Here is a 25785-nt window from a genome sequence, read left to right as displayed (position 1 = left end):
GAAACAACATACTACTTCTACTAAGTTAAGACAACAAAGTGGCACCACTACTAACTAGTAACTACTCCCTCTGTCCCATAATATAAGACGTTACTACATCCAATATACTCACATATTGAATGAGATAACATCTTATATTACGGAAGGAGTAATTCATGGGAACCTCACGCTTGATACTTAGGAGTGTTCCTCAAGATACGTGCATCATCAGAGGACAGACGCGGCAGTGACCCCCGGTGCTGTCGGCCACATCACGAGCAGGTATACGATGGAGCATGGACTGGCCCCATTATCTATACCTAATTAATAATAAAGGGGCTATTGCTTCTTGAAATACGTCATGGAAATGGCCCCCAAAATTGTAAAATATTACCCACCAACGCCACCTATAAGTGATAAAAAAACGCCTCACAAAGGGAATCCCTCGCCCGGGTCGGCCCATGCAGTAGGGACCTCCTATACTGCGCCTGCGCACTAGGAGAAGACGCAGCGCACCCATTTGGGCCGGCACATGTCCATGCGGCCTGTTTTTAAAATTTTACTTTTTTATTTTTATACTTTAAATAATTTTGGACTTTAAAATTTTTAAAAATTAAAAAAATGAGAATTTTGAATAAAATATTTAATAAACCATACAATGTTTGTTGATTCACAAAATGTTCGTGTTTTATGTAAAAACGTTGCTTATTCAAAAAATGTTCGAAATTTTGAAAACAATTTTTTGGGAAATCCGAAAATGTTCATGGGTTTTATAAAATTCATGTATTAAAGAAATTTTAATGAAATTGAACAAAATGTTGCCAATTCAAAGAATGTTCATGAACAGAAGAATATCCTAAAAATTCAAAAATTGTTCGTGACTTACAAAATAGTGTACTCATTCGTAAATATTCGCTGATTCAAAAAATGATCATGAAATTAAAAAATGTTCGTTAAATCAAAAAAATGTTCATAAATTTCAAAAATTGTTCCACCAATTTCCAAAACAATGTTCGTCCATTCTAGAATTGTTCGCCAAATCAAGAAAATTGTTTAAAAAATGCAAATAGTATAAAATGTTCATGAATTCAAAAAATGCTCTTGATTTTAGAAAATGTCAAAAATTCGTAGAAGTGTCCATGAAATTGAAAAATGTTGACGATTTGCCCAATACTGACAAGTGCTGCTCAAGCGAGGTCGTGGGCGCTGCATTCGCTGCAGAATTTGCAGAAGTGAGGCCCCTTTCCAATCATCGGGTGAGTCGGCGGGTTAACTTAAACCAGATGGCGATCAATTAAAAACAAATGTTGATGGAGCGTTCCAGGGAGAATGGTGGCTGGGGATTTGTATTTTTGTAGTGCGTGATAGTGATGGAGATATGCCCGTGCGGCTGGTGCCGGAAGGATTGCTCATGTACGTATTGTTTACAAGACACAAGGACACAAGGACACATTTCCTGTCCTGCATTCACATGATAAAAAAAAAACATTGCACGACTAAATGAATGAATGGCCGACTGAAAATGAAGCTCTGGCTACGCAGAGCCAGAAATGAAACCAATGGACATCCATAACACATTGTGCAAACAAACAGCCGGATGGTACTTCGCCACACACACACACACACACACAAAAAGAAAAAGGACGGTTGCGATTATTCCAACACAAGTCCATTGACGTTCATCTGGGGAACTGTCGGGGGCGATTCTCAAGGATTGCTGGTCTTATGCATCTCACGGGGGGAGGCATACAACACAAGAAGGGAAAGCGAGCAAATTCGTTCTTTCCACTAGATAGATGCTAATTCTGCTACGGCTGCTGCTTACGGACAGTAGTAGCGTGGCGCAGCGTGGGTCGGTCACATGGCGTTGATCATCCGCTTCATCTCCGCAGTCCTCCTCGGGTCGGGGTCCGCAATGGCCCGCTCCGTCAGCACGTGCTTGATCCGGCACATCGATCTCTTCACCTGAAACAAACAAACAAACAAACAATAGCGGGGCGAGTCAGGTTCTGCCGCCTAAGGAACAGAAAAGATGAATTGGAAATAAGACGACACTCATGTGCGCGCTGGTAAGTAACTTTCAAGTCCTGTTGTTGACTCTTGGCAAGAATCAAATGGGGGCCGCGGTACCATATGAAAGCAGGTCATATCTCCATACTGAAAAGATCACCAACAACATACTGTTGACTAACTGTTTACTCACTATTTCCTGAAAATCATGTACCCAGCGCTAAACAGAGTCCTAACAGAAAAGATGTCTTGAACAAAAAAATATGCTCATGACAAGAAAGAACGGGTCACGTCGACACTTGACAAGAACCACATGGAGGAAATGCTAGCCTATAAAGCAGGTCATAGACCCAGATTGAAAAGATCATCAACAAGATGTAGTTGACTAACTCTTCCCCCATTATGTCTTGAAAAGTAAGCACCCAGTGCTCAACGCAAAATAACATTAACAAGTGACCAGGCTGCACCAACGTTTTGAATACTACCAATGAATTATCATTTTGAAGAAAAAAAAAAGTAGTTGCCGTCCCCACGACACCATGGTTTCATAAATTTTCCCTAAAAATTCTGCAAAAACAAATTGTTTTTCAGCATGTCCATGCACCTTATTATTTCACTGATGCAAAAGAGGTACTTCTGTGCTTCAATTTATCACGAAGGCCAATATTTGGGAGCAAAAAACACTAGGTGCAGACTACACGGCTTCTTTGGTTACACAGTTTGGTTGTCTGAACCAAGGATATTCAAGACAATAAAGTTAAATGAAGACTCAAAAAGACCGCAATGGAGTAACTTAACAGGACCTGTAGAATAACCAATGGTATATCTGACTTTTAATCCATCATGAAACTAGAGCCACCAAATTGTAATTCTATTAACTAGCAAAAAATGTGCAAGTATCATAAATATGTGATTAGATAGAGATAGCAGGGGTTCCGAAATACAACAATTTGACTTGCAGTGGGCATAGCTTGCCATCCACAGGTGGAATGAGCAAAACAAAAAGTATGTTACAATTATTTGATTAAATCAAAATTCGTTGCACATGGACATGGTTATGTAGACTGAGAACCAAAATATGCAGTACCAATGTTCAGCACTATGACCAAGACACCCGTGATTTCATTAAATTTTCTCCAATTCTGCAAAACTGATTTGTTTTCCAGTATGCACGTGCAGCATAATTTACAAAACAGGTGAAATAAAAATATTCTATTAGCCGCAAAAATAGCAATTCGGTAGTTTAGTTTATCACAAAGCCCATTGTTTCTGCGCACTAGACAGTATCTTTGATGACAAGGTTTGGTTATCAGAACCAATGATATTCAAGGACAGTAAAGTTCATGAAGAATCGAGAATATAGCACAACTTATTTAGGTCACTCCATGGAACAACTTGACAGGGCCAGTAGAACAGCCAATGTGACTTTTAATTCATCATGAAACTAGAGCCAACTGCAGTTCTATTAACTAGCAGAAAATGTGCAAGTATGTAAAATATTTGATTAAATAGAGATGTCAGAGGTTCAGAAATACACCAGTTTTATTTGGCAGTGGGCATATATAGTTTGCCATCCACACATGGGGTGAGAAAACATCTTACAAAAAGTATGATAAAATTAGTTGATTAAATCACAAATTGTTGCAGGTGGACATGGTTATGTTGACAGAGAACCAAAATATGCAGTAATAAGCAGTTAACTGCTTGAGGAATGGTGTTAGGTTGTGGCAGCAGATATACCTTGGAAATGCGCTCCGGATTTGGGAAACGCATGCTCTCTGAAGCCAGCATCTGGCGTTGAGACATGAGCATGTTCTTTTCCTTTAGAAGGACATACCACAGCTTATGAAGGTCATCCCAAGACTTGAGGCGCAGTTCAGAAGCCTTCCAGCCACGACCTGCCAATTAATGAAACAAAAGGGGACACCCATAAGCTTTCTTGACAAGAATGACGCGTAAATTCATTTGCTCAAAGCAGAAAACATCACACCTCCTTTCAAAAATAAAAGAAAAAAGAAAACATCACACCTCCTTTCAAAAATAAAAGAGCCGTCGTTTCCGGCGCTCTATATGGCCACCGCGCAGACCGCGGCCGCAACGCCACGTGAGAAGAGATACATGAGCATCAAACTCCGGTACTGATTGGCGTTACAGAGTGGGTACCCACTAAGCAAACAAACTAGAGTCTCTGCCCATTCCGTCTACACTACAACACTGGGGTGGAAAAGTGAGTTGGGGGCGAGCGGGAGGGAGGGAGGGGCACACGTACCGTAGTGGGGCGCGGGCTGGTCGTCCTGGGTGCTCCGCTCGACCTCGAAGAACTCCTCGAGGGGGTTCTGCGCCTTCCTCGCCAGCGGCGTCGAGGCGGCGGCGGCGGCGGCGCCCTCGGGCGCGGCGGCGGTGGAGAAGAGCCGCCTCGCGAGCGTCCTGGACAGGGAGAGCATCGCGGCGGGGCCGGATCGAGGGATCGGGCGGATACGGGGGAGGAGAGAGCACGCGCGCGCGCGCTGGTATATTCTTCGGTGAGTCGGGCGGCGGCGGCGGCGGCGGCGAGCGGACAGGGTGACTGGGGAAGGGAATGGGAAGGAGGAGAGGGTTCGTCGCCCGCCAACAGGCTAACTGGGCCGGGCCTAATAAAATAAGGTGATAACTTGTACAGGGGTCAGTTCGTAATTCATACAGTAGATTCAGACTGAGATTCGCAGTGATTTTTCTTGTTGTTCGTTGTTGCTGTGAACTAAATATATTAGAGATTTCAACAAGGGACTGCATACGGAGCAAAATGAATGAATCCGCAATTTAAAATATGTCTATATATAGTTTATATTGAAATCTTTAAAAAAGACTTATATATATTTAAAAACGGAGGTAGTATAAGACCAAAATATGATATGTTATACTCCCTCTGTCCGGTAATATAAGATCGTTTTGCGAGCTAAGGGATGATTTGAAGACGGGACCACACCATGCCCATCTCGTCGGGCCTGAAAGCTTCTCGAGTTGAAGAAATCTTAGAATCTTCTCAAGGGAATCCTCGTTTTGAGATATAGGAGAGCAAATTTATGGGAATTATTGCCCTTACCCTCTCGACCGTGTGGTCGTGCTCCGAATAAGTCCCCACGTCTCGCCCCTCTACATGATTATTCCTCCTTTTGACGTTTGCTTCATGCGTTGTGCTAGAATTAGTCATAGGAATTTATCATTTGGAATATACTTCCTCCGTCCCAAAATAAGTGACTCAGCTCTGTACTAATTTTGTATTGACGGAGGGAGTACATTTTTTAGCAATAGCTGGTTGGAATGCATACATCTGGAAAGGAGAAGATTATCGATCGTCTCCCAACACAAACTACTATATTCAAGATCATGGGACCCAAGTGTAGCTGTTGTTTTATTGTACAAACAATTAATTAAAGGATCTAGAGATTATAATTAATATTCTAAACATGACAAGATTGACTCAATCTCGAGACATTCATCTGGTCTTACCCGGGGGTGTTACGCCAGGAAGTTCCTCAATTATGCATCTATTCTAGAGCGGTTGGTTCTTCCGTTGTCGTAAAATGCATGATTTTCCGGTAAATCAAAGTATCAAAGCACATGTGTTTTAATTTTTCCTTTTTACAATTTTAAAGTACTTTAATGATTATTTTTTACCATTTTCGTAGAACCGAACACCAGCGTTTACCTAATCTTTTGTTGGAGAAACATGATCATGCATAGTTAGTTGGTTCTTTTAATGTAGGAGCAAACTGTAATTTGCAACCAATCAATTATTTATTTGTTTTCATAAGCTTTTCAACTTTTGCATATCATGAGAATATTGTGGATAATATGTTGGAATTGGGCTATCACTTTAGTCCTTAATGTGTTGTCATTTTATTGCAATTATGAAACAAACACACTAACACGCACACGAAGGGAGAGAGGGGGGAGGGGAGAAGACCTCCTGGTGTTGTGTTGAAATAGATTATGTGGACCTGTGGGGTGACGACGTCTTGAGTCATGCTCAAGGGGTGTGCGATTTTTTACAACAATATACTTTTGAAAAGTCAAATGAGTGCAAGTTTGATCGAGTTTTTAGAAAAATATATCAACATTCACAATACAAAATTTATATCATTTTATCCATCATAAAAAGTAGTTTCATATTTTATCTACTAGGTATTGCAGATATTGCTATTTTATTCTATAATCTTGGTCAAACATTCAAATGATTGACTTGCACGGAAATCTATACAGCTTATATTCTGAAACAGAGGGAGTACTATATATTTGAAAGGTTATTATTAGTTTTATCACTAAAATATTCATGTAATTGTAAAATTATATAGAAACGAAAAATAAAAAATGTTAAAAGACATATAGAAAATAAAAATGGAAAAGCAAAAAAGGTAAACATAAATAGAAATCATAAAAATACATAAAACAAGAAAAGGAAAGGAGAATAATTAATTAAACAAAAACATAAATTTAAATTAAATACAAACTTAAACAAAGATACAACCATGAGCAGCTGGATCTTGCAGTAAGCGAGATATAGCCTTTGCGAAGGATTCAGATGTGAAAGGAATTTTGCCAGGATTTGAAGATAAAACCCTCAGCAGCTATATCTTGCAATCAGATAGTCTTTGAGGATTGAGAAGTGGGGTTTGCGGATTGGGAAGAAGGGTTTAGATGCGAAGAAAACGGATTTTGGTAGGGATTTGGTGAAGGAAATGTCTGTGTCTGCAACACCGAAGGCTGATAGCCCAGGCACACTGCTAGGTCTTTTTATATTTTATTTTTGTAATAAAACACATGTTTTTCTTTAAATCGGCAGCGCCATGTATGGTTGGGCTCACCTCACAATCTTATTTGTATCCCTTTAGTTATGAGCTTCGATCAATAAAGCATGGTATTTCTTAAAATAAAATAGGATTATATGCATTTTTAGATGCAGAAGTTTTTTCCCCTAGTGGTTAACACGAGAATAGTTTTATCTCCAACACTTAATCAACACACACGAACCATGGGACACCGCACCATCTCAAACGTGCAACAACCATAGCATTATAGGCCATAGCAAGGCATCCAGCATATACGAATGAACACAAGCAGAATCACAGAAAACTCAACATGCCATCTTCTCTCTTTGGAAGTTATAACATGTAACCAGGCCAGACAGGGAACAGGGTAATTCTGTGCCATGGTTCTGCTCATCGAAAAACCATCCAGAACTCCTACTAAACCATATAATGAAACATCAGTCAAAATTTCTCGCTGCCAAACTTTTGGAAGCACTATCCTAACTCTTACGTAAAGCGGGATACGGTTTTACACTGATCAGGGGATTACAAGGTGTGTGCCAGGAGGGCCGTTCAATGTCGCAGCGATGCGCCTCGGGATTTCAACGTCTCACACCATCTTGGTGTTTTCGCCAGCCGAAATGTCGCAGCGGCCTTCGAGTGGGTCATGCAAACAGAGGGCGCTCAGTCCCTACCCCTTCCTCTGCTCCTGCCCCCTCCCCTACCCCTACTCATACCCCTGCCCCTGCCTCTGCCACCGCCCCTACCACCACCTCTGCCTCCAAATTCACTTCCGCCCCCAAACCCGCCTCCAAAATCACCACCACCTCCACCTCTGCCTCCGCCTCTTCCACGCCCGCCCCCGCCTCTCCTACCACGATCGCCTCCGCCTCCCCTGCCGCGACCACCCCCGCCTCTTCCTCCACGTCCGCCGAATAAATAGAACTCGGCTTTGTTCTGCTTCAACCCCAGGGACTGCACGCTTCTCCTCTTGTAGTCTTTCTGCTCTTCTTCGCTGTGCTCGTCTTCTTCGGTGCGCCTTCTTGAGCTCCTAGGGTTGAAGGAGATCTCCCGCGAGCCACCGGGCCCGTACTTCACCTTGTCAAGTGCACGCGAGTTCTGTTTCCTTTCGAGTGCGGCTACCCTGTCCCCAATGGGCACAGCTTCCTCATTGCCAAGGGAGACACTGTTCAAAAATGCCTCGGCATGGCGTCCATCCTTCACTTCATACAACCTGTAAGATGAAAAGCCATTAGCATGTTTCTGGTGAGCAAGAAGAATTCAGCAAATAAGAGTATATGACAGACAGTACAGCCAATTTAGTAGGGATGGATTCATACATACATTCTGGATACTCTGAGGTAACCTAAAATTGACACTCCCAGAAGCTTTCCGCAAAAAGAAAAAAGCTTACATACAACACAGTTCACCATAACCAAAATGAGATGAGATCTCACCTTATACGCTTTGAATTATGCGTGTCATTGTCACTGTCAGACTCCGCTGACGCATCAGATGAATCAGCATCTTGTTCTTCTTCGTCTTCACTAACACTCTCGAAATGTTCCTCGATTAGATGAGGTTCCTTTGTAGCCAGTTGAGGATGGATTGCTTGATATTCTCTTGAATTTACATCAATTTCATAATCCTGCACATAAGATCGATGAATTAGAAAATCACACATGATTACCAATTTAGGAACAATTAGCTTAAAATGTGATTTGTAGTTAAAAAGCAGAGACAGGACATGATTCATGCTGTGGAGCACTGGGCACTGTAAACAAAGTTATGACAATGTACTGGTTTTAGCCTCTTTTCTTAAACCATGTGTTGGTTTTAGCTGAACCTCTCTTCTACACTCAGTTTCTCATACATAGTACTGTGGATGAGGAACAATTGTGTACAGAATACACAAATCCAAGGATATTATGTTATCAACAATGCTAGCATGCATACAGATATACAAGCTTTCAGTTTCAAATGAAACAGTGACATAGCTGAATAAGCATCAAGACAGTACACGATCAGGAAAACATCAAGGTACAAACATGAAATGCATAATAGAGTTGACCTGACAAAACTTTGTCACGGCTTAGAACTACCACAAAAACATCACATTATCAGGGTACCATGAAAGGATGGAGTAGCAACAAAAGATCTGACATCTACATTGCCTAAGAAAAGAGTAATTTCTTTTAGATATACACACTACCACACGTTTAAGAATTTGTTCTGCAAAATTACACTTTTTTTGCAAAGATTGCAGATAGCCATACTAGATCTGATGGGATTAGGCTCTTTGACACGCTTGTAAGAAAATGGTATTTTGGCCAAAAACAAGCAAGTGATACTGTCATGGTTTTGAAAGAGAAATTTGGGTATGAGAAATTTGATTCAAAAATCAAGTTGGAAACTGGAATGCATACCTTATTTTCAAACATTTTTTGGAAACGCAGATCAGTCAACAATGCCTTTTTCATATCTAGTTTCATTTTCTTCTTCCTGATGCTTGATTTACTAGCATTCTCCACATCAGCATCTATTTCCTCTTCCGCTGTCCGTATATCGTCCAAAAGTTGCCGGTTAGCCTTTGGTATTTTAACAACTTGCTGCGCGAGTAAATTAATATTGGCACTCATTAGGTATGGTAAGGATCACACACTGACAGATGCCAGATATAATACATACAAGGAACAGATGAGCAAACATTACCGTTATACGAGATTTCCTTAGGTCTGCTAGTTTCTTGGCCTTCATGTCATTTTGAAGAGTCTCATAATCAGCAATATGAAGTTTAGCCCGTTGCTGGAGAGAAATACAGATCCTAGTAAATAGCATGTATGAAGTGTTCTTTTCTTCGATCCATCCACCGACAACAAATAGATATAGGAAGTCCACATTTATGTTAAACTATGTTGTCAGACTTATATATAGAAACTATTTTTACAAAGACAAACTGTGTACAGAATAAAATGTCCTCATGTTGGAAATTCAGGTGGGTAGTTGACAGCAACCCTACCTGAACTGTTCAAGTAAATTGCAGTACCATGAATATATGAACAGAAAGGTACCTTCTTATATAGATCGTAGCGTATCACGTATCCATGTAAATGTGCTCTGACAGCATCACTGTTTTTGTACTCAGAGAGGCCCAATCGTTCCATCTCTTCTTCAGTCAAAAACTTGTAATCATCATATAATGTGTTTTCTTGTTTCTCTTCCATCTCCTCCTGTTTGAGTATATATGACACAAGGAAATGTCAAGGCAAGGTTTACTACACTAGCCAAAAGACTAATGGGGAGAATTCACTCACAGTTAAGTTATCAAGATGTGAGCACCACTTTGGAGCAGGGCCAAGTGCAGGAATGAAGTGGGCAGGTATCTGGCTGTTGTCCAGGGCTAATAGCATTAAACCACTATTCGGGAAGATGCAAACATCATTGATAGAGCCATTATCAGGTTCAATGCTAGTCATGTTGTTTCCCTAAAAAGGAAATAGTGAGATGAGGCCATCATCATCTAACAAAGAAGTCAATGCCACCCACGAAAAAATGAGGTCTAGCACTACTCAGAGAAGGATGGAACTCACTGTATTAGGATCCCAAACTCTCACTATATGCTTATCAGCAGTTATCAGTTTAGGTTCCGAAGAATTAAGTGTCTGGTGCCACTTGATATTCAAAATTGGACTGCCATACCTGCAATAAATAAAAAACACCTGTTACATGCTTAGTGAAGAGTACAATATCTAACAAAAGAATGATCAGCTATTTAGGATTTAATCGAGCTTGATATCCTTCTGTATAAAGCCTATTCTGATCTGGAGTTGCAAGATTCCAATGAACACAGAATACACATTTAGAAGGCATAGAGGTGTATTTATATCAGCTCCAAGTGGTACTGTTCTGTATGACCGGGATAACATGATATTAGAAATATAAGGTCCCATTTGGAATGAAGGATCACAGGGGAATCTCGTCAGAAACCCAACATGTAGTGATATGGATGTTTTCTTTCCTTCAATCCGATAAATTCACACATTCCTAATGGAATCTAAAGAAAAAAATGTTTGAAACTGATCTTGCATAACAAGCAAACAAATTTCTTCCCGTAATAAAAATATACAGATCTTACATGTGATCCTTGACTCGGAGAGGCGAAGACATGCGTATATCATATATAGATACCTGCAGGAAATCCAAACGCAGCAAACAAATTGAATATCGTAATTTTTAGAAATTAGATTATCAGCATTATTAGTTTGTTAGACAGGATGATCCTTTCATCCAGCCAATGAGTACACAACAAAATCAGCAGTCATCACATGACTATGGGAAAAAAAAGAGGCTACCAAGCCACAATTACCTTTAAACTCGTAGTAAGATAATCAATGGCAGATCATATTTTTTGAAATAAAAGATACCAAGTACTCACTCCGTCCGGAAATACTTGTCGGAAAAATCGATGTATCCAGAACTAAATACGTCTAGATACATCCATTTCTCCTACGAGTATTTCCAGATGGAGGGAGTAGCTATCAGAAGCAAGTGCACAATTTGAACAAATATTACATGTTTAGCACAGTAACATAAGACAAATGAAGTAAAACTACATGAATCATTCTAGAAATAGAAATAACGCCAAATTTTCTATGCATTGCAAATCAATGAGATCACTGCTTGTTAGTTCTGACTGGATAATGTCAGATGGAATAATAAAAACTTCAAATGTTTCCTGCTGTGAAAATCAAATAATAAGAACATAGCAGATGATGAATCGAACCTTTCCTATGCTGCTCCCTACTGCCAGAAGGTACCCTTGATTTTCATCGAACTGCAAAGACGTGACCTCCTGCAGTTTTGAAGCATAAGAATCACCAATACAATGTCAAAAAGTTGCAGTATTAGTGTATTATTACTAGCAAGTTGCTGATAAGGCACAATAAGATACCTGGTCAACATCTTCAGAAGAAGAAGCTGTATTAATTCTGCCAACAGAAGACTTCCTCCTCATATCAAAGCATTCAACCGCACCGTCCTCACCACCACAAGCAACAAGCCCATGTATCATACTGGGAGTACCACCGAAAACAATGATAGGTTAACAATACTCAATAAGAATTTCACTCCAAAGACAAGAGTCCATAAAAAAGAACTACCTCCGTGTAACCACATTTATTGCCGGAGATTGGGAAGAAAGGGATGCGAGGAACCTTCCCTGCAAAATTTACAATTTTAAAATGTGTGCATGTTTATTCTAGAAAGACTGGAAGCATAACAAGAAAAGGCATCATTGCGGCTCTATGCACAGTGGCTTTATATTCAAAATAACCTGCTTATACTTACTTAATATTAGTTGTGTACTAGCAGTGTCACGTAAATTATGTGAGAGACTACGGATAACCAAATAACTCTATATTCATGAATAATCAAGGACTCAAATCTGACCTGCTCTAAGTTGATTCTATACAGATCTGATGACGAAGCAGCACATAGCAAGTCGCAAGACCAGCAATCATAGGCCAAGTCCCTTCCCATTCTGTTAATATGGATAATAATATCAGTATGTAAATTTAATATTAGGACAAGCAAGGACTATATACAAACTCCTCATCGCCATGGTATCACTGGCTGTTATCATCCAACACAGAACTTCTCTGTTCAAACCAAACAACACATACTTACAAAACTATTGGTGGATAAACCTTGACGAGCTCAAGTCAAAGACAACAGGCAAAAACTTACAAATGGAGGGAGTACTAGTAGTAGCATACATCAAACAATATGTTGTAACTAAAAATGATATATAAGAGGACAAGCTATATATATCAGAAAAGCAATGAAATGAAAACTAAAGAAATATTAGATGACAGAACAAACTAACCTTGGAATTCTCACGCTATAATGGCTTCCATACTTCGCATGCAAGCATACAGAACGATCAGCACACAGGAACGCAAGTTTTGAGTAGTCATCACCAAGGACCTAAAGAAAGATACAATCAAGTTTGTTACGTCGAAAACATTAAAGCAGCTAAATAACGCGTGACCTGTGTTTTCAAGAATAGAATATTAAAAAAGACTGCCCAGCAGTTGAGAAGACATATGTTTCACTATATTAAACTATAAGTACCTCGAAATCAATAATTTCTGAGATCATGTGCCTCTCAAACTTCATTGACAATTCCTTCAACTCAAAGACTTTCATTTGTGGGGGGTAAATACCTGGAAAATACAAGGCATGAGAATTACATATGGATAACTTTTAAAGCTATAAGTTACAAAGAGTGAACTACATATGGATAATTTCCTTACCACCTTATGACTAGCACGACTATCCAGAGCTGGAATCGCTTTGCATTCTTAGAAGCAAACAAATTAAACTATTCCGACCCACGACCCACACCAGCAAGTCTTATATTTCAAGCTCGGTTCACTCTGCTGGGCTAACTCCTCCAGGTGAAGAGAGGACCAAATCTCAATTGCAGATGGTGGGTTGGGTGCTGAAGGCATGCCGCATAAAGACTACACCTTCACACAATCTATGTTGAGTTGAGTTGGCAAACTAATTCCTTCAACGTTTGTTAGGCTAACGTGGCACTCTATTTATCATCCTTCTGAATTACATTACTTAGCATTTTTTTTCTTCATATCACGGCAATATTGACACCGACTGGAAACAAGGAGTGCTTTGGTTGCGTGTATACCTGAGGCGATGACGTACTGGCCGTCGGGGGTGACCTTGATCCTGGTGGTGGCGGTCTCGAACCTGAGGTCATGGATCAGCTCCAGCCGGCGCTGGTACTCTGAGAGAAATCAAGCAAGCAAGCAGCAACGGCACCATGAGTGAATCGATAAAAAGCAGACAGACAGAGGAGCAAGCAAGGACCAAGGGGGTGATTTCTGAAGTCGGGGGCGGTGGCTTGCCTGCGTCCTTGCGGAGGGAGCGCTTCTTCTTGGCGAGGACCCATGGGGCGACGTAGTTCTTGCCGGTGACGGAGTAGAGCTTGACGCCGTTGATGGAGGTCGACTTGAGCGTCCCCACCCCGCCGCCGCCGCCGCCGCCCTTGGCGGCCATGCCCACCCTCGAGCGCGCGCGCCTGGCGCTGGCGGCAAGTGGGCGGGGTTTGGGGAGGCTTGGAGGGGGCGGGGGTGCTGGAGGAAGAAGACTGCGGCGACGGCGGGAGAGCGAGCTGCGGGGAGAAAAGGAGGAGGAGATGGGATGGGCTGGGCCTTAGGGTTTAGGTGCGGTTGCGGCGGCTGGGTTTCGCTGGCTCGGCTCGCTGGGCCTAGGGTTTCGACTCTGCTGTTTTTGTTTTTGTTTTTGTTTTTCTTCCGGGCAAGCTCGTGGCTAACAGGATCCTTGCTCACGCATCATAGCCTTCCCCTGAACCTTTCCTATCTCCTCTAACCAGAGTTTTTATCTCGAACACGGATTTGGTCTTTTTTGTCCATTTAGCTCAGCTGTAGGAGCGACTCGTCCGCCCTCGTCTGTGTTTTTACCCAAATTCTTCCATGTGCACGCGCATCATTTGGGCATTTATTTTGGAGTTCTAAATTTTAAAAAGTCATATCTTTCAAACCGCTCGTCGAAATTTAGATCCGTTTTCACTGCTGGAACTCATGCGACGAGATCTTTGAAAGTCGATCCCCCAGGGGTATATTTCGACGAAATTTTTTCGATGTCAACTTTAATGCTATATGGTGCAACTTTAGTACTAAATCGTGCAACTTTTTCCAAAACTATTTTGTGGATCTGTATGATTCAACTTCCTATGAGATTGCAATCTAGCAACCACGATAACTTTGTTGTGTAACTAGTCTACTGTCCCGATCAACTACCTAGTAGTCGATGTGCAACCCTCGTTCGTTGGCTTGTAATGTAGTCTAGTTGCACACACATATGCTCAGTTGGCTTGTAATGTAATCTAGTTGCACATACATTGATGTTTAGTTGGCAGGGCTATTGGCACACGCATATGCTTAGTTGGCGCGGCAATGTAGTCTAGTTGCACACACATTAATGTTTAGTTGGCAGGACTATTGGCACACACATATACTCAGTTGGCGCGGCAATGTACTTTAGTTGCACATATATTGATGTTTAGTTGGCAGGAAGATTAGTTTATCGAAATATCCACATGCGGGATCTACTTTTGAAGAGCACGTCGCGAAGGTTTCAACGGTGAAAACGGGTCTGAATTCCGAAACGCGGTTTAGAAGGTATATTTTTTATAATTTTGAAAACCAAAAATTAATACACGAAGGACAAACACGAGAAACATTAATGCAGCAACATGTGGGCATTCATCACGTGAGAAAAGACCATATAAGGGTGATTAATTAGCAGTGTCTTTTTTAGCACTTTTAAATTACAATAATTTTAGAATCAGGTTTCCTAATTGGGAGGAAGGAACAGAAAGTCTTCTAAAAAGCAGGCCGCCCAGAAGCGCTAGTGGGCGCCCAGCCGCCCGCTAGATGCGTCCGTGTTTTCATGGCTACTAGTAGTGCATCCAATCGGTCGATGCACCTGGTCCGTTTGGTCGGTTTTTGCCAATTTTTTACAATTTAGACAATCTATGCATATGAATACAAAAAATAAAAGGTCACATAGTTTTTACATCACAATAAATAGCTTACAACCACAACCAAATGAATTTCAAGCTGTCCAAAAATACATTGGAAGAAAAAGAGTCAACAGATCTATTGGTTGACTACGTGAGACCCCATATTGATGGAGTCATGGATCAGGAGGTACTCGGCATTTCGGTTACCGGTCCTTTGGGTTGGGCCAAGGTCTTAAGACTTGGCGTGTATCCAAGGTTTTGAGATAATCTCCGTTATCTTTTGGAGTAGTTTGGATTGCTTATCACATGTGTCACATGGTATAGTCTTTATTATCTTTGATCCTAGATACAACTGACTTATTTGTAACCCTAGACATCACCGGTATCTATATAAACCGAGGTGCTAGGGTCGTAGAGGACGGATTCATTCACATACAATCTCGCGGTAGATCATTTGTACTTTGTACACCATGCAAATCACTGCAAACAAAGCAGGATGTAGCGTATTACCTCTTCGAGAGAGTCCAAACCTAGGTAAACACCGCGTCTACTATTACTAGTAGAATGCCCGTCCGTTGCTATGGGCTAAGAATCATTAAGGTCGTCTCTAAGGTCGAAGCTCATTTCTCCCTCATACGTCCGGGCATGTATGGGTGTCCAGTGGGCTCCCCAAAATTCAACCATCTAGGCAGTTTGAGCTCCCCCAAACCCAGACCATATGTGATGGAGAAATATGGTTGTCCGAACTATCCTCCATGTCATCTCCAGCGTGCGGGCCCAACACAAAACCCCACCCCACGACGCACCCTTCTCTCTTCCTATCGCCTTCTCCCCTTCCCGCCCAGTTCCTGACGTAGCGGGACATTTCTTGTTGGAGCGCTCTCCTTAAAACTAGATGACTCACACCTAAACTTCACCATGGTGCCCTCTATCCTTCACACCGTACTTCCCCACAGACCTCCAAGGACGAATCCCCCGCAACCGCCCCGCTCTGATCCCCTCCCCCAATGTTAGTGTCGATCCACCACCGCTTTAAGGGGAGGCGTGCACCGGTTCCACCACCACGAGTGCAAAGGCCCATGTGTAACACCCACGATGCGGCTATATCTCCCACGTGTCGAAGCACGACTTAGAGGCATAACCGCATTGTAGGCATGTCGCAAGAGGGGTAATCTTTACACACCCCATGTACTGAATAAGAAAGAGAGATACAGAGTTGGCTTACAATCGCCACTTCACACAATACATAAGAATAGCATTACATCAACCAGATACAATCAAGGTCCGACTACGGAACCAAAATAAAAGAAGACTACCCCTAATGCAAAAGATCCCTGATCGCCCTGACTGGGCTCCACTACTGATCAACTGGAAACGAAACAACACAACGAACACGATCTTCATCAAGCTCCTCCTTGAGCTCGGTTGCGTCACCTACACTGGTATCATCGGCACCTGCAACTGTTTTGGAAGTATCTGTGAGTCACGAGGACTCAGTAATCTCACACCCGCGAGATCAAGACTATTTAAGCTTATGGGTAGGAAAAGGTAGTGAGGTGGAGCTGCAGCAAGCACTAGCATATATGGTGGCTAACTTACGCAAATGAGAGCGAGAAGAGAAGGCAAAGCACGTTCGAGAATCTATGATCAAGAAGTGATCCTAGACTACTTACGTTCAAGCATAACTCCAACACCATGTTCACTTCCCGGACTCCGCCGGAAGGAGACCATCACGGCTACACACGCGGTTGATGCATTTTAATTAAGTTAAGTGTCAAGTTTTCTACAACCGGACATTAACAAATTCCCATCTGCCCATAACTGCAGGCACGACTTTCAAAAGTTCATAACCCTGCAGGGGTGTCCCAACTTAGCCCATCACAAGCTCTCACGGTCAACGAAGGATATTCCTTCTCCCAGGAAGACCCGATCAGGCTCGGAATCCCGGTTACAAGACATTTCGACAATGGTAAAACAAGACCAGCAAAGCCGCCTGATGCACCGACATCCTGATAGGAGCTGCACATTTCTCGTTCTCAGGGCAACACCAGATAGGTCAACCTACGAGTAAAACCAACCCTCAAGTTTCCCCGAGGTGGCCCCGCAGGCTGCCCATTTCGGACCAACACTTAGAGAAGCACTGGCCCGGGGGGTTAAAATAAAGATGACCCTTGAGTCTGCAGAACCCAAGGGAAGGTGATAGGTTGTTAGTGCAAATGGTAAAACCAAGGTTGGGCCTTGCTGGAGGAGTTTTATTCAAAGCGAACTGTCAAGGGGTTCCCATTATAACCCAACCGCGTAAGGAACGCAAAATCAAGGAACATAACACCGGTATGATGGAAACTAGGGCGGCAAGAGTGGAACAAAACACCAGGCATAAGGCCGAGCCTTCCATCCTTTACCAAGTATATAGATGCATTAATTAAATAAGAGATATTGTGATATCCCAACAAAATATCCATGTTCCAACATGGAACAAACTCCATCTTAACCTACAACTAGCAACGCTATAAGAGGGGCTGAGCAAAGCGGTAACATAGCCAAACAACGGTTTGCTAGGACAAGGTGGGTTAGAGGTTTTACATGGCAATATGGGAGGCATGATATAGCAAGTGGTAGGAATCGCAGCATAGGCATAGCAATAGAGCGAGCAACTAGCAAGCAAAGATAGAAGTGATTTCGAGGGTATGGTCATCTTGCTTGAGATCCAGCAAGGAAGAAGAACGAGTCCATGAAGAAGACAAATGGACGTAGTCGAACGAATCCTCACAAACGCGACGTTATCGGAACCAACCCGAAGAAGCATCACCGGAAAGAAGCAAACAACGTAGTAAACAACCATCACATAAACATGGCATGATGCACAACCAAGTATGATGCATGTCCGGTTTAAATATGCATGGCATGGCAAACTGCAACAAACAACACTACAAATTAAGTGAAGCTCAATATGCAACGAGTTGCATATTGACGAAGCACCACATTTCGTTTATTTAGTTCGATCTCGTTTATGTACCCAACAATATTAAATGTTGATTAACATGGCAAGAGGTGAAGCAAAGTAAAACTACCTATCTAGGCAAGTTTAAATGAGGCCGGAACAATAAGCAACAAGTCCGGAAAATACTCATGTGCATATTTATGGATTTGGTACTGTTCTGCCCTAAACCATATTTTAGTTATTAAACATGCAAACTAATGCCACCATGTTAAACTAGGCATTTTTCTACCCCATTTACATATAAAGTTTGTTTAAATCCGAGCTACGGTTGATTAGTTATGAATTAAATCATTTTAACATGACAATTAAGCAAAACTTAAACAAACAACATTTTTAACATGCATGAAAGTGGCATATTATTAATCTACACAAAATTCTAAGCATTTTTCATATAAAGTTTGTTTTAAACTGATGCATGGTTGTGAAGTTAGGATATGCATGAAGTTTAGGGGCTATATTGTAAAACGGCATTCTCTGGAATATTAGGAAATTCGCTGAAAGGAAAAAAACAACACTGGGCCGAATCTGGGACAAGCCCAACAGTGCACAGGGGCTGGAGGGGGCTGCTTACATCGGGCCACTGGGCCAGAAGCGGAGAAGCGGCTGTGCTTCAGGAGGCTGGGTCGGTTCGCTGGGTCTGGCTGGAGCGATGGGCCGGCCCACGCGCGGCCAACGGGCAGGTGCGGATCGGGGACCTCCCGATCGAGCGAGGCGGCGGCAACTCCAGTGCTCCGGCGAGCAGGTGGCGGCAGGGCCGAGCGAAGGGCGTCGGAGGACGACGGATCCGGAGGTGGCGGCTCCGTTTCCGAGCGAAACCAACGATGGGAGGCGAGGGCGGCGCCGAGAGAGCTTCGCTCCGGCGAACTCCCATGGCGGCGGCGGTTCCTGTAGGGTGGCGGCACTGGTGAGGAGCAGAGAGAGGGAGAAACGGAGGGAGAAGAAAGGAGAAGGGGCGCGGTGGCACTGGCCTGCTGGATCTGGCGCCGTCGGGCGACTTCGGTGGTGGGGCTGGATGGAGAGAGGAGCCAGGCCTCCTCCCGATGCTGCAAGCACAGTGTTGCGGGCACTGCAGCAAAGCGACGGCGGCGCGGTGCGGGCATCTCGGGCCCTGATCGGCCCGGGACGGGCCGTGGATGGGCTCCGGCGGGCCTGGCGCGGTGGGGGTGGCTGAAGGGCGACGTGGCCTCTCGTGAGTGGCTGCACGCGGCGGCGCAGGCGGCGGTTGGCGAGCGGGGCGGCGCCAAGTGGCCGAGATGGGTTCAGCCGGCGCTAAAAACGAGGAAGGAGAGGGGGGTTTCCAAAACTGGTGGTCTAGGCCTTCCTTATATAGCAGGGAGGCTAGGGTTTGGATCTAGGGGGTGATTTGGAGCCCTCCGATTGCGATCGGATGGTTCCAGACGCGCGGAGGATTAGGTTAGGCCTAGGTGGGGCTAGAGGGCTGTGCAGATGGGTTGGACTGAGAGGAAAGAGGATGAATGCAGCCCGGTGTCTGTTTCCGGAAATCGAAAATGTCCGACGATAGACCGGCTATACTGCCGCTATAGTTTAACGGTTGGGCTATCAAACGAACTTCGAATGTGATGAAACTTGGCAGGCGACCTACTAACAACATAACAACACCGCACGCCAACTTTCATCCCATTCCGAGAACATTTTTCCGTCCACTTATAAAATAATATTTCAGAGGTGTCACGGGCGCGTGCAAATGTGTCTGGGCTCAGAACGGACAGCGGAGAGAACGGGGGAACCCGAACGATGCAAGTTTCAAAAACATGATGATGCAATGCACATGATGCAATGACAAGATGCACACGCAAGCGAATGACATGGCAACGACGGCGAATAACTGGAAGACACCTGGCGCATCGGTCTCGGGGCATCACAACACTCCACCACTACGAGAGGATCTCGTCCCGAGATCTAGGATGGCACCGGAGGGAAACGGAAGAGGAAGAGAAGAAGTAAAACTAAGTTGCTTCTTTGACAAATGAGTGAAACCAAAGAACCTTGAGAGGTTAAACAATTGAAAGACAGAAGAGACCGAAGATGAACAAAGTTGAAAACCTCCGTTAGAAAAGAGGAACAAGGAACATTGCGAAAAACCTTGAGGTTGAAGGGCAAGATATATATTGAAACCGCTCCGGTTAAAACAAGATAGAGAAGGATTAAGAATGATATAATTTGGACAGCACTCTGGTTGAGAAGGGAGGCAAAACTTAACAGAATGGGAAGAACTTGAGAAGAGGGTACGACACTCCGGTTAAAAGGATAAGCACGAGAAGAACATGGTCCTGACAATCCGAGATGACGAGTGAAGAGAGCAACATCACAATGCCTCCAAAACAAATGAATGGAAAACTAGATGGTTGGAAAGAAAAAGAACGGAGAAGACGAATGACAACTCTCGCAAATAAAATCAAAAGAGCATGCTTACGACGAAAAAGTTGAACGGAGTTGTTGGAAAACCAACAACGAAAAGAGTAAGCTTGTTGTGGGCTTATGGAAAACATCTCGAAAACTTGAGGTGAAATTCTACCACTAACGGAAACAGTAGATTGAATTGACATCAACAAGGAGATGAGAAGCTTATCTCACCAGAAGGATAAATGAAGAACTTGGGTCATTTATAAGTACCATAAATAGCAATGGTCCTTAGGGAAAGCTTTAGGTGAAATATAACCCGAGATAACTCCAATGAAGAGATTGATGGGTTTAAATATCTCATTCCTGACAAATTTTTAATCATGAAACATGAAGGGAAATTGTCAAGAAAGACATAACATCATCTCAAAAGATAAGTTAGAAAGAATTGCACTTTGAAATGCAAGATAAAGAGTACTTGAGCTCCTCTGAAAAGAATCTCGATGAACACTTCGAGAAGGAATTAAATCCTTGATGAACCACCATGTTGAGCCTCCATGAAGAACTCCGGAAATAAAAGGATGATCAAAAGGAAGTGAATGATGAAAAGAATAAGATTTGAAGCCTTGCAATTATATGATGTAGCTTTGCGATGAGATAAAGTGGAAACTTGGAACTCCAGAAGAAAAGGTAAAGCATCTCGAACCGAGAATGTGATATGATGAACCAGTCCGGAAAGCAGAAAATAGAATGCTTGGATGAAACAAGAATAAGAATTATGTTATGCGTATCCTTCACCAATTTAGATTGATGACAAGCAATGGATTTGGCACACTACTTATTCTCGTAGAAAGGATTAAGATAGAAATAGCGCACACTTGGGAAAATCTTCAACGAACCACCGGTAGGATTGGAAAGAATGAATGAATTGATATGATAACCATGGGAGAGAATCTTGAGCAAACCACCGGTAGGATTGAAACAACGAATAAATTGATATGAAAATGAAGGAAGAAGAATCTTGAATAGCCACCGTAAGAATTGAAAATGAAAGAAGTAAAGATAAAGAATCACCGGAAGAATTAGAGAACGAATGAAAATACTTGAGAGAATTTAGATACATAAGAACGAAGAGATCAAGAGCTGATTAGAGAATATTGGAATGAAGCACGAGTAAGATTTAGAGAATGAGAGCTGAAAGCTGGAATGAATAAATCTGAGATGATGGGCTCTGAAGAATCAAACTGAAAAGACTCTTGAATTGCTCCAGAAGGGTGAAAAGCATTCTCACAATCGAAAACAATTATGAGAGGATGGCATCAAGCTAGAATCACGAATCTTCGAGAGAATGGACAAGATTGAGAGAGAAATCTTCTTCGGGCTTCAAATCCGATAATGACGACGATAAACACCACCATGAATTGTTGAGATACTCCGGGATGACGAATAGGAAGGTTGAGCCAACGGTGAAAATAATTTGAAAGATCTTGGAGAAGGCATTTGACTGATGATAATTCATTCTTACGTCAAACTTGGAGAAGAATCTGTGAGTACCCCGGGAAAAATAGAAGAGTCAGGTAAGATCCTGGAAAAAGACCTGTGGGTTAGGGCCCACTCAAGAGAGAAACACCATTGAAATGATTTGAAGAGAGATTGCACCGGTTGAGTTAAATGGCTTGAATGAGATAACAACCTCGAAATAACTTGAACGGATCGGGAATGGAAACGTGAATCTTCCGAGATATCTTCGGCACTCCGGAACAATTGAATAGCAAGCGGGGAATGATTATGAGGTGCACCGGCATGGGAAAAGCATTAGAAACGAGGAGAAGGGATATGATCAACACCAAAAACTAGATTTGAATCTACCAGAGAAGATAAAAGAAACGAAGAATGATGAACTTGAAGCTCCGTTAGTATCTTCATGAGAATCACTGGATAAGAACATTGACGGAAAAGAATGGAGAGATCTTGCATCCATAAGATGGATACTTGATTAAGAAAGCTGAGTCCTTAAAGAAAAAGGGTGGGAGGGCGGGAAAAACAAAGGCAGCTTGGGACGAATGAAACAAACACCGTTGAGAATACTTAGAGTTGATCTTGCGGATGTTGAAAAAGATCGGATCCACTTGAAGAGAAACACGCCGGTTGAAAAGGATTGACATGACAATCTCGATTATCATGAAGGATTGGTACTCCCATAGGAATACGAGAACACCACTTGGAAGAGGTATGGAATCAACATTTGACTTCGAAGCAACTCGAATACCACAACTCAAAACATAACAAAGGATTGGCTTGCAGAATAAGCCGGAACAAACATATGATAGAGATTTCGTCCGAAGTTTTCGTGGTGGTGCCCACACGGGCTCGACCATACAGCACCATCATGTACAAGGCAGTGCACATGACATACGAAGCGTCCCCGAGTCAGCATACCCAAGGACTCTTTAAGACACAACGAGACCACTATAAAACCAACCGTGGATAGGTGAACCACTAGACGTCGAACCCCAATTTCATATCATACATTTGTCGCAAAGGTATCCTAAGAGCTACTTGAATTCCCACTTATAAACTCCCAAAACTTTCCAGTTATGCAATCGGGTGTTGGGGATACAGGGGAAGCATAATATCTCACCCAAAACTAGCAAATCCTACATCCAAATGTATCCATCCTTCAACACATAACCAAGAAACCTTCGGAAATCATTTACCTCAACCTTCGAAAAGCAGCCGTTATACGAGTTATGGCGATACTCCCGAACTCCCGCCCTAGTACTGGGTGGCGTCGAGGTTATCTCACCAACAACTGCATAAAGGAGATTTTCGATGTCGGCGAAACTCAGGTATTCCAGAACTGCAACGATAAAATTGTGACGACCACACCTCGGAGCTCAAATCCCCGGGACACTGCCACAACCCCTAAATGTCAGGAGGCACCAAGAACAATGTTCTCGTCACAAAACCATCAGAACAATTCCAAGATACCCGCGTGATCCTAAAACAATTCGTGAAATTTGAGAATAGAAGAGTCAAAACTCTACGTCAGGATGCCTCACCAGAGCGACGAAGGGACTGGGAAGTAAAAATAATCCTACTCTCCGATATATATAATCCTATAAGACTCAAAATATTTTTCTAGACTCAACAACGCCAGCGATTCGATCAAGCAGGGGGCTCCTAAGTCGGGGAAGGCTCTAATACCAACTTGTAACACCCACGATGTGGCTATATCTCCCACGTGTCGGAGCACGACTTAGAGGCATAACCGCATTCTAGGCATGTCGCAAGAGGGGTATTTTTTACACATCCCATGTACTGAATAAGAAAGAGATACAGAGTTGGCTTACAATCACCACTTCACACAATACATAAGAATAGCATTACATCAACCAGATACAATCAAGGTCCGACTACGGAACCAAAATAAAAGAAGACTACCCCTAATGCAAAAGATCCCCGATCGCCCCGACTGGGCTCCACTACTGATCAAATGGAAACGAAACAACACAACGAACACGATCTTCATCGAGCTCCTCCTTGAGCTCGGTTGTGTCACCTTCACTGGTATCATCGGCACCTGCAACTGTTTTGGAAGTATCTGTGAGTCACGAGGACTCAGCAATCTCACACCCGCAAGATTAAGACTATTTAAGCTTATGGGTAGGAAAAGGTAGTGAGGTGGAGCTGCAGCAAGCACTAGCATATATGGTGGCTAACTTACACAAATGAGAGCGAGAAGAGAAGGCAAAGCACGTTCGAGAATCTATGATCAAGAAGTGATCCTAGACTACTTACGTTCAAACATAACTCCAACACTGTGTTCACTTCCCGGACTCCGCCAGAAAGAGACCATCACGGCTACACACGCGATTGATGCATTTTAATTAAGTTAAGTATCAAGTTTTCTACAACCGGACATTAACAAATTCCCATCTTCCCATAACCGCGGGCACGGCTTTCGAAAGTTCATAACCCTGCAAGGGTGTCCCAACTTAGTGAAGGAAATATTCCCTAGAGGCAATAATAAAGTTATTATTCATTTCCTTATATATCATGGTAAAAGTTATTATTCATGCTAGAATTGTATTAACCGGAAACATAATACATGTGTGAATACATAGACAAACAGAGTGTCACTAGTATGCCTCTACTAGACTAGCTTGTTAATCAAAGATGGTTATGTTTCCTAACCATGGACAAAGAGTTGTCATTTGATTAACAGGATCACATCATTAGATGAATGATCTGATTGACATGACCCATTCCATTAGCTTAGCACCCGATCGTTTAGTATGTTGCTATTGCTTTCTTCATGACTTATACATGTTCCTATGACTATGAGATTATGCAACTCCCGTTTGCCGGAGGAACACTTTGTGTGCTACAAAATGTCACAACGTAACTGGGTGATTATAAAGGAGCTCTACAGGTGTCTCCAAAGGTACATGTTGGGTTGGCGTATTTCGAGATTAGGATTTGTCACTCCGATTGTCGGAGAGGTATCTCTAGGCCCTCTCGGTAATGCACATCACATAAGCCTTGCAAGCATTGCAACTAATGAGTTAGTTGTGATATGATGTATTACGGAATGAGTAAAGAGACTTGCCGGTAACGAGATTGAACTAGGTATTGAGATACCGACGATCGAATCTCGGTCAAGTAACATACCGATGACAAAGGTAACAACGTATGTTGTTATGCGGTCTGACCGATAAAGATTTTCATAGAATATGTAGGAGCCAATATGAGCATCCAGGTTCCGCTATTGGTTATTGACCGGAGACGTGTCTCGGTCATGTCTACATTGTTCTCGAACCCGTAGGGTCCGCACACTTAAGGTTTCGATGACAGTTATATTATGAGTTTATGAGTTTTGATGTACCGAAGTTAGTTCGGAGTCCCGGATGTGATCACGGACATGACGAGGAGTCTCGAAATGGTCGAGACATAAAGATTGATATATTGGACGGCTATATTCGGACATCGGAAGTGTTCCGGGTGATTTCGGAGAAAACCGGAGAGCCGGAGGGTTACCGGAACCCCCCCGGGAGAAGTAATGGGCCATATGGGCCTTA

At 42.8% G+C, this 25785-nt stretch overlaps 1 protein-coding gene and 1 pseudogene across 1 annotated transcript; both read right to left on the bottom strand.

The window, feature by feature from the left end:
- Nucleotides 1-1480: 1480 nt before the first annotated feature.
- Nucleotides 1481-4596, bottom strand: LOC119331912 (39S ribosomal protein L47, mitochondrial-like). The gene is made up of 3 exons (XM_037605090.1): nucleotides 4259-4596; nucleotides 3730-3887; nucleotides 1481-1944 (listed from the first exon to the last, which is right to left on the bottom strand). The coding sequence occupies exons 1-3, from the start codon at nucleotides 4431-4433 to the stop codon at nucleotides 1837-1839; spliced, it is 441 nt and encodes a 146-aa protein (XP_037460987.1). The 5' UTR covers nucleotides 4434-4596; the 3' UTR covers nucleotides 1481-1836.
- A 2491-nt stretch (nucleotides 4597-7087) lies between these two features.
- On the bottom strand, nucleotides 7088-13960 carry LOC119330410 (annotated as a pseudogene).
- Between the last annotated feature and the right edge of the window lie 11825 nt (nucleotides 13961-25785).

Source organism: Triticum dicoccoides, chromosome 7A (assembly GCF_002162155.2).
Source record: "Triticum dicoccoides isolate Atlit2015 ecotype Zavitan chromosome 7A, WEW_v2.0, whole genome shotgun sequence".
In the NCBI taxonomy this organism is placed as follows: Eukaryota; Viridiplantae; Streptophyta; class Magnoliopsida; order Poales; family Poaceae; genus Triticum; species Triticum dicoccoides.
Note: the sequence above shows the minus strand (reverse complement) of the source record. Positions and strands in the feature narration are given on the sequence as shown.

Bases quoted from the DNA above. Each gene is read 5' to 3' on its own strand.
- LOC119331912 (XM_037605090.1), bottom strand. From the start codon at position 4,433: ATGCTCTCCCTGTCCAGGACGCTCGCGAGGCGGCTCTTCTCCACCGCC. The intron at 3,888-4,258 runs GTACGTGTGCCC...ATTAATTGGCAG, and splicing joins CCAGCCCGCGCCCCACTACG to GTCGTGGCTGGAAGGCTTCT. The intron at 1,945-3,729 runs GTATATCTGCTG...TGTTTGTTTCAG, and splicing joins ATCCGGAGCGCATTTCCAAG to GTGAAGAGATCGATGTGCCG.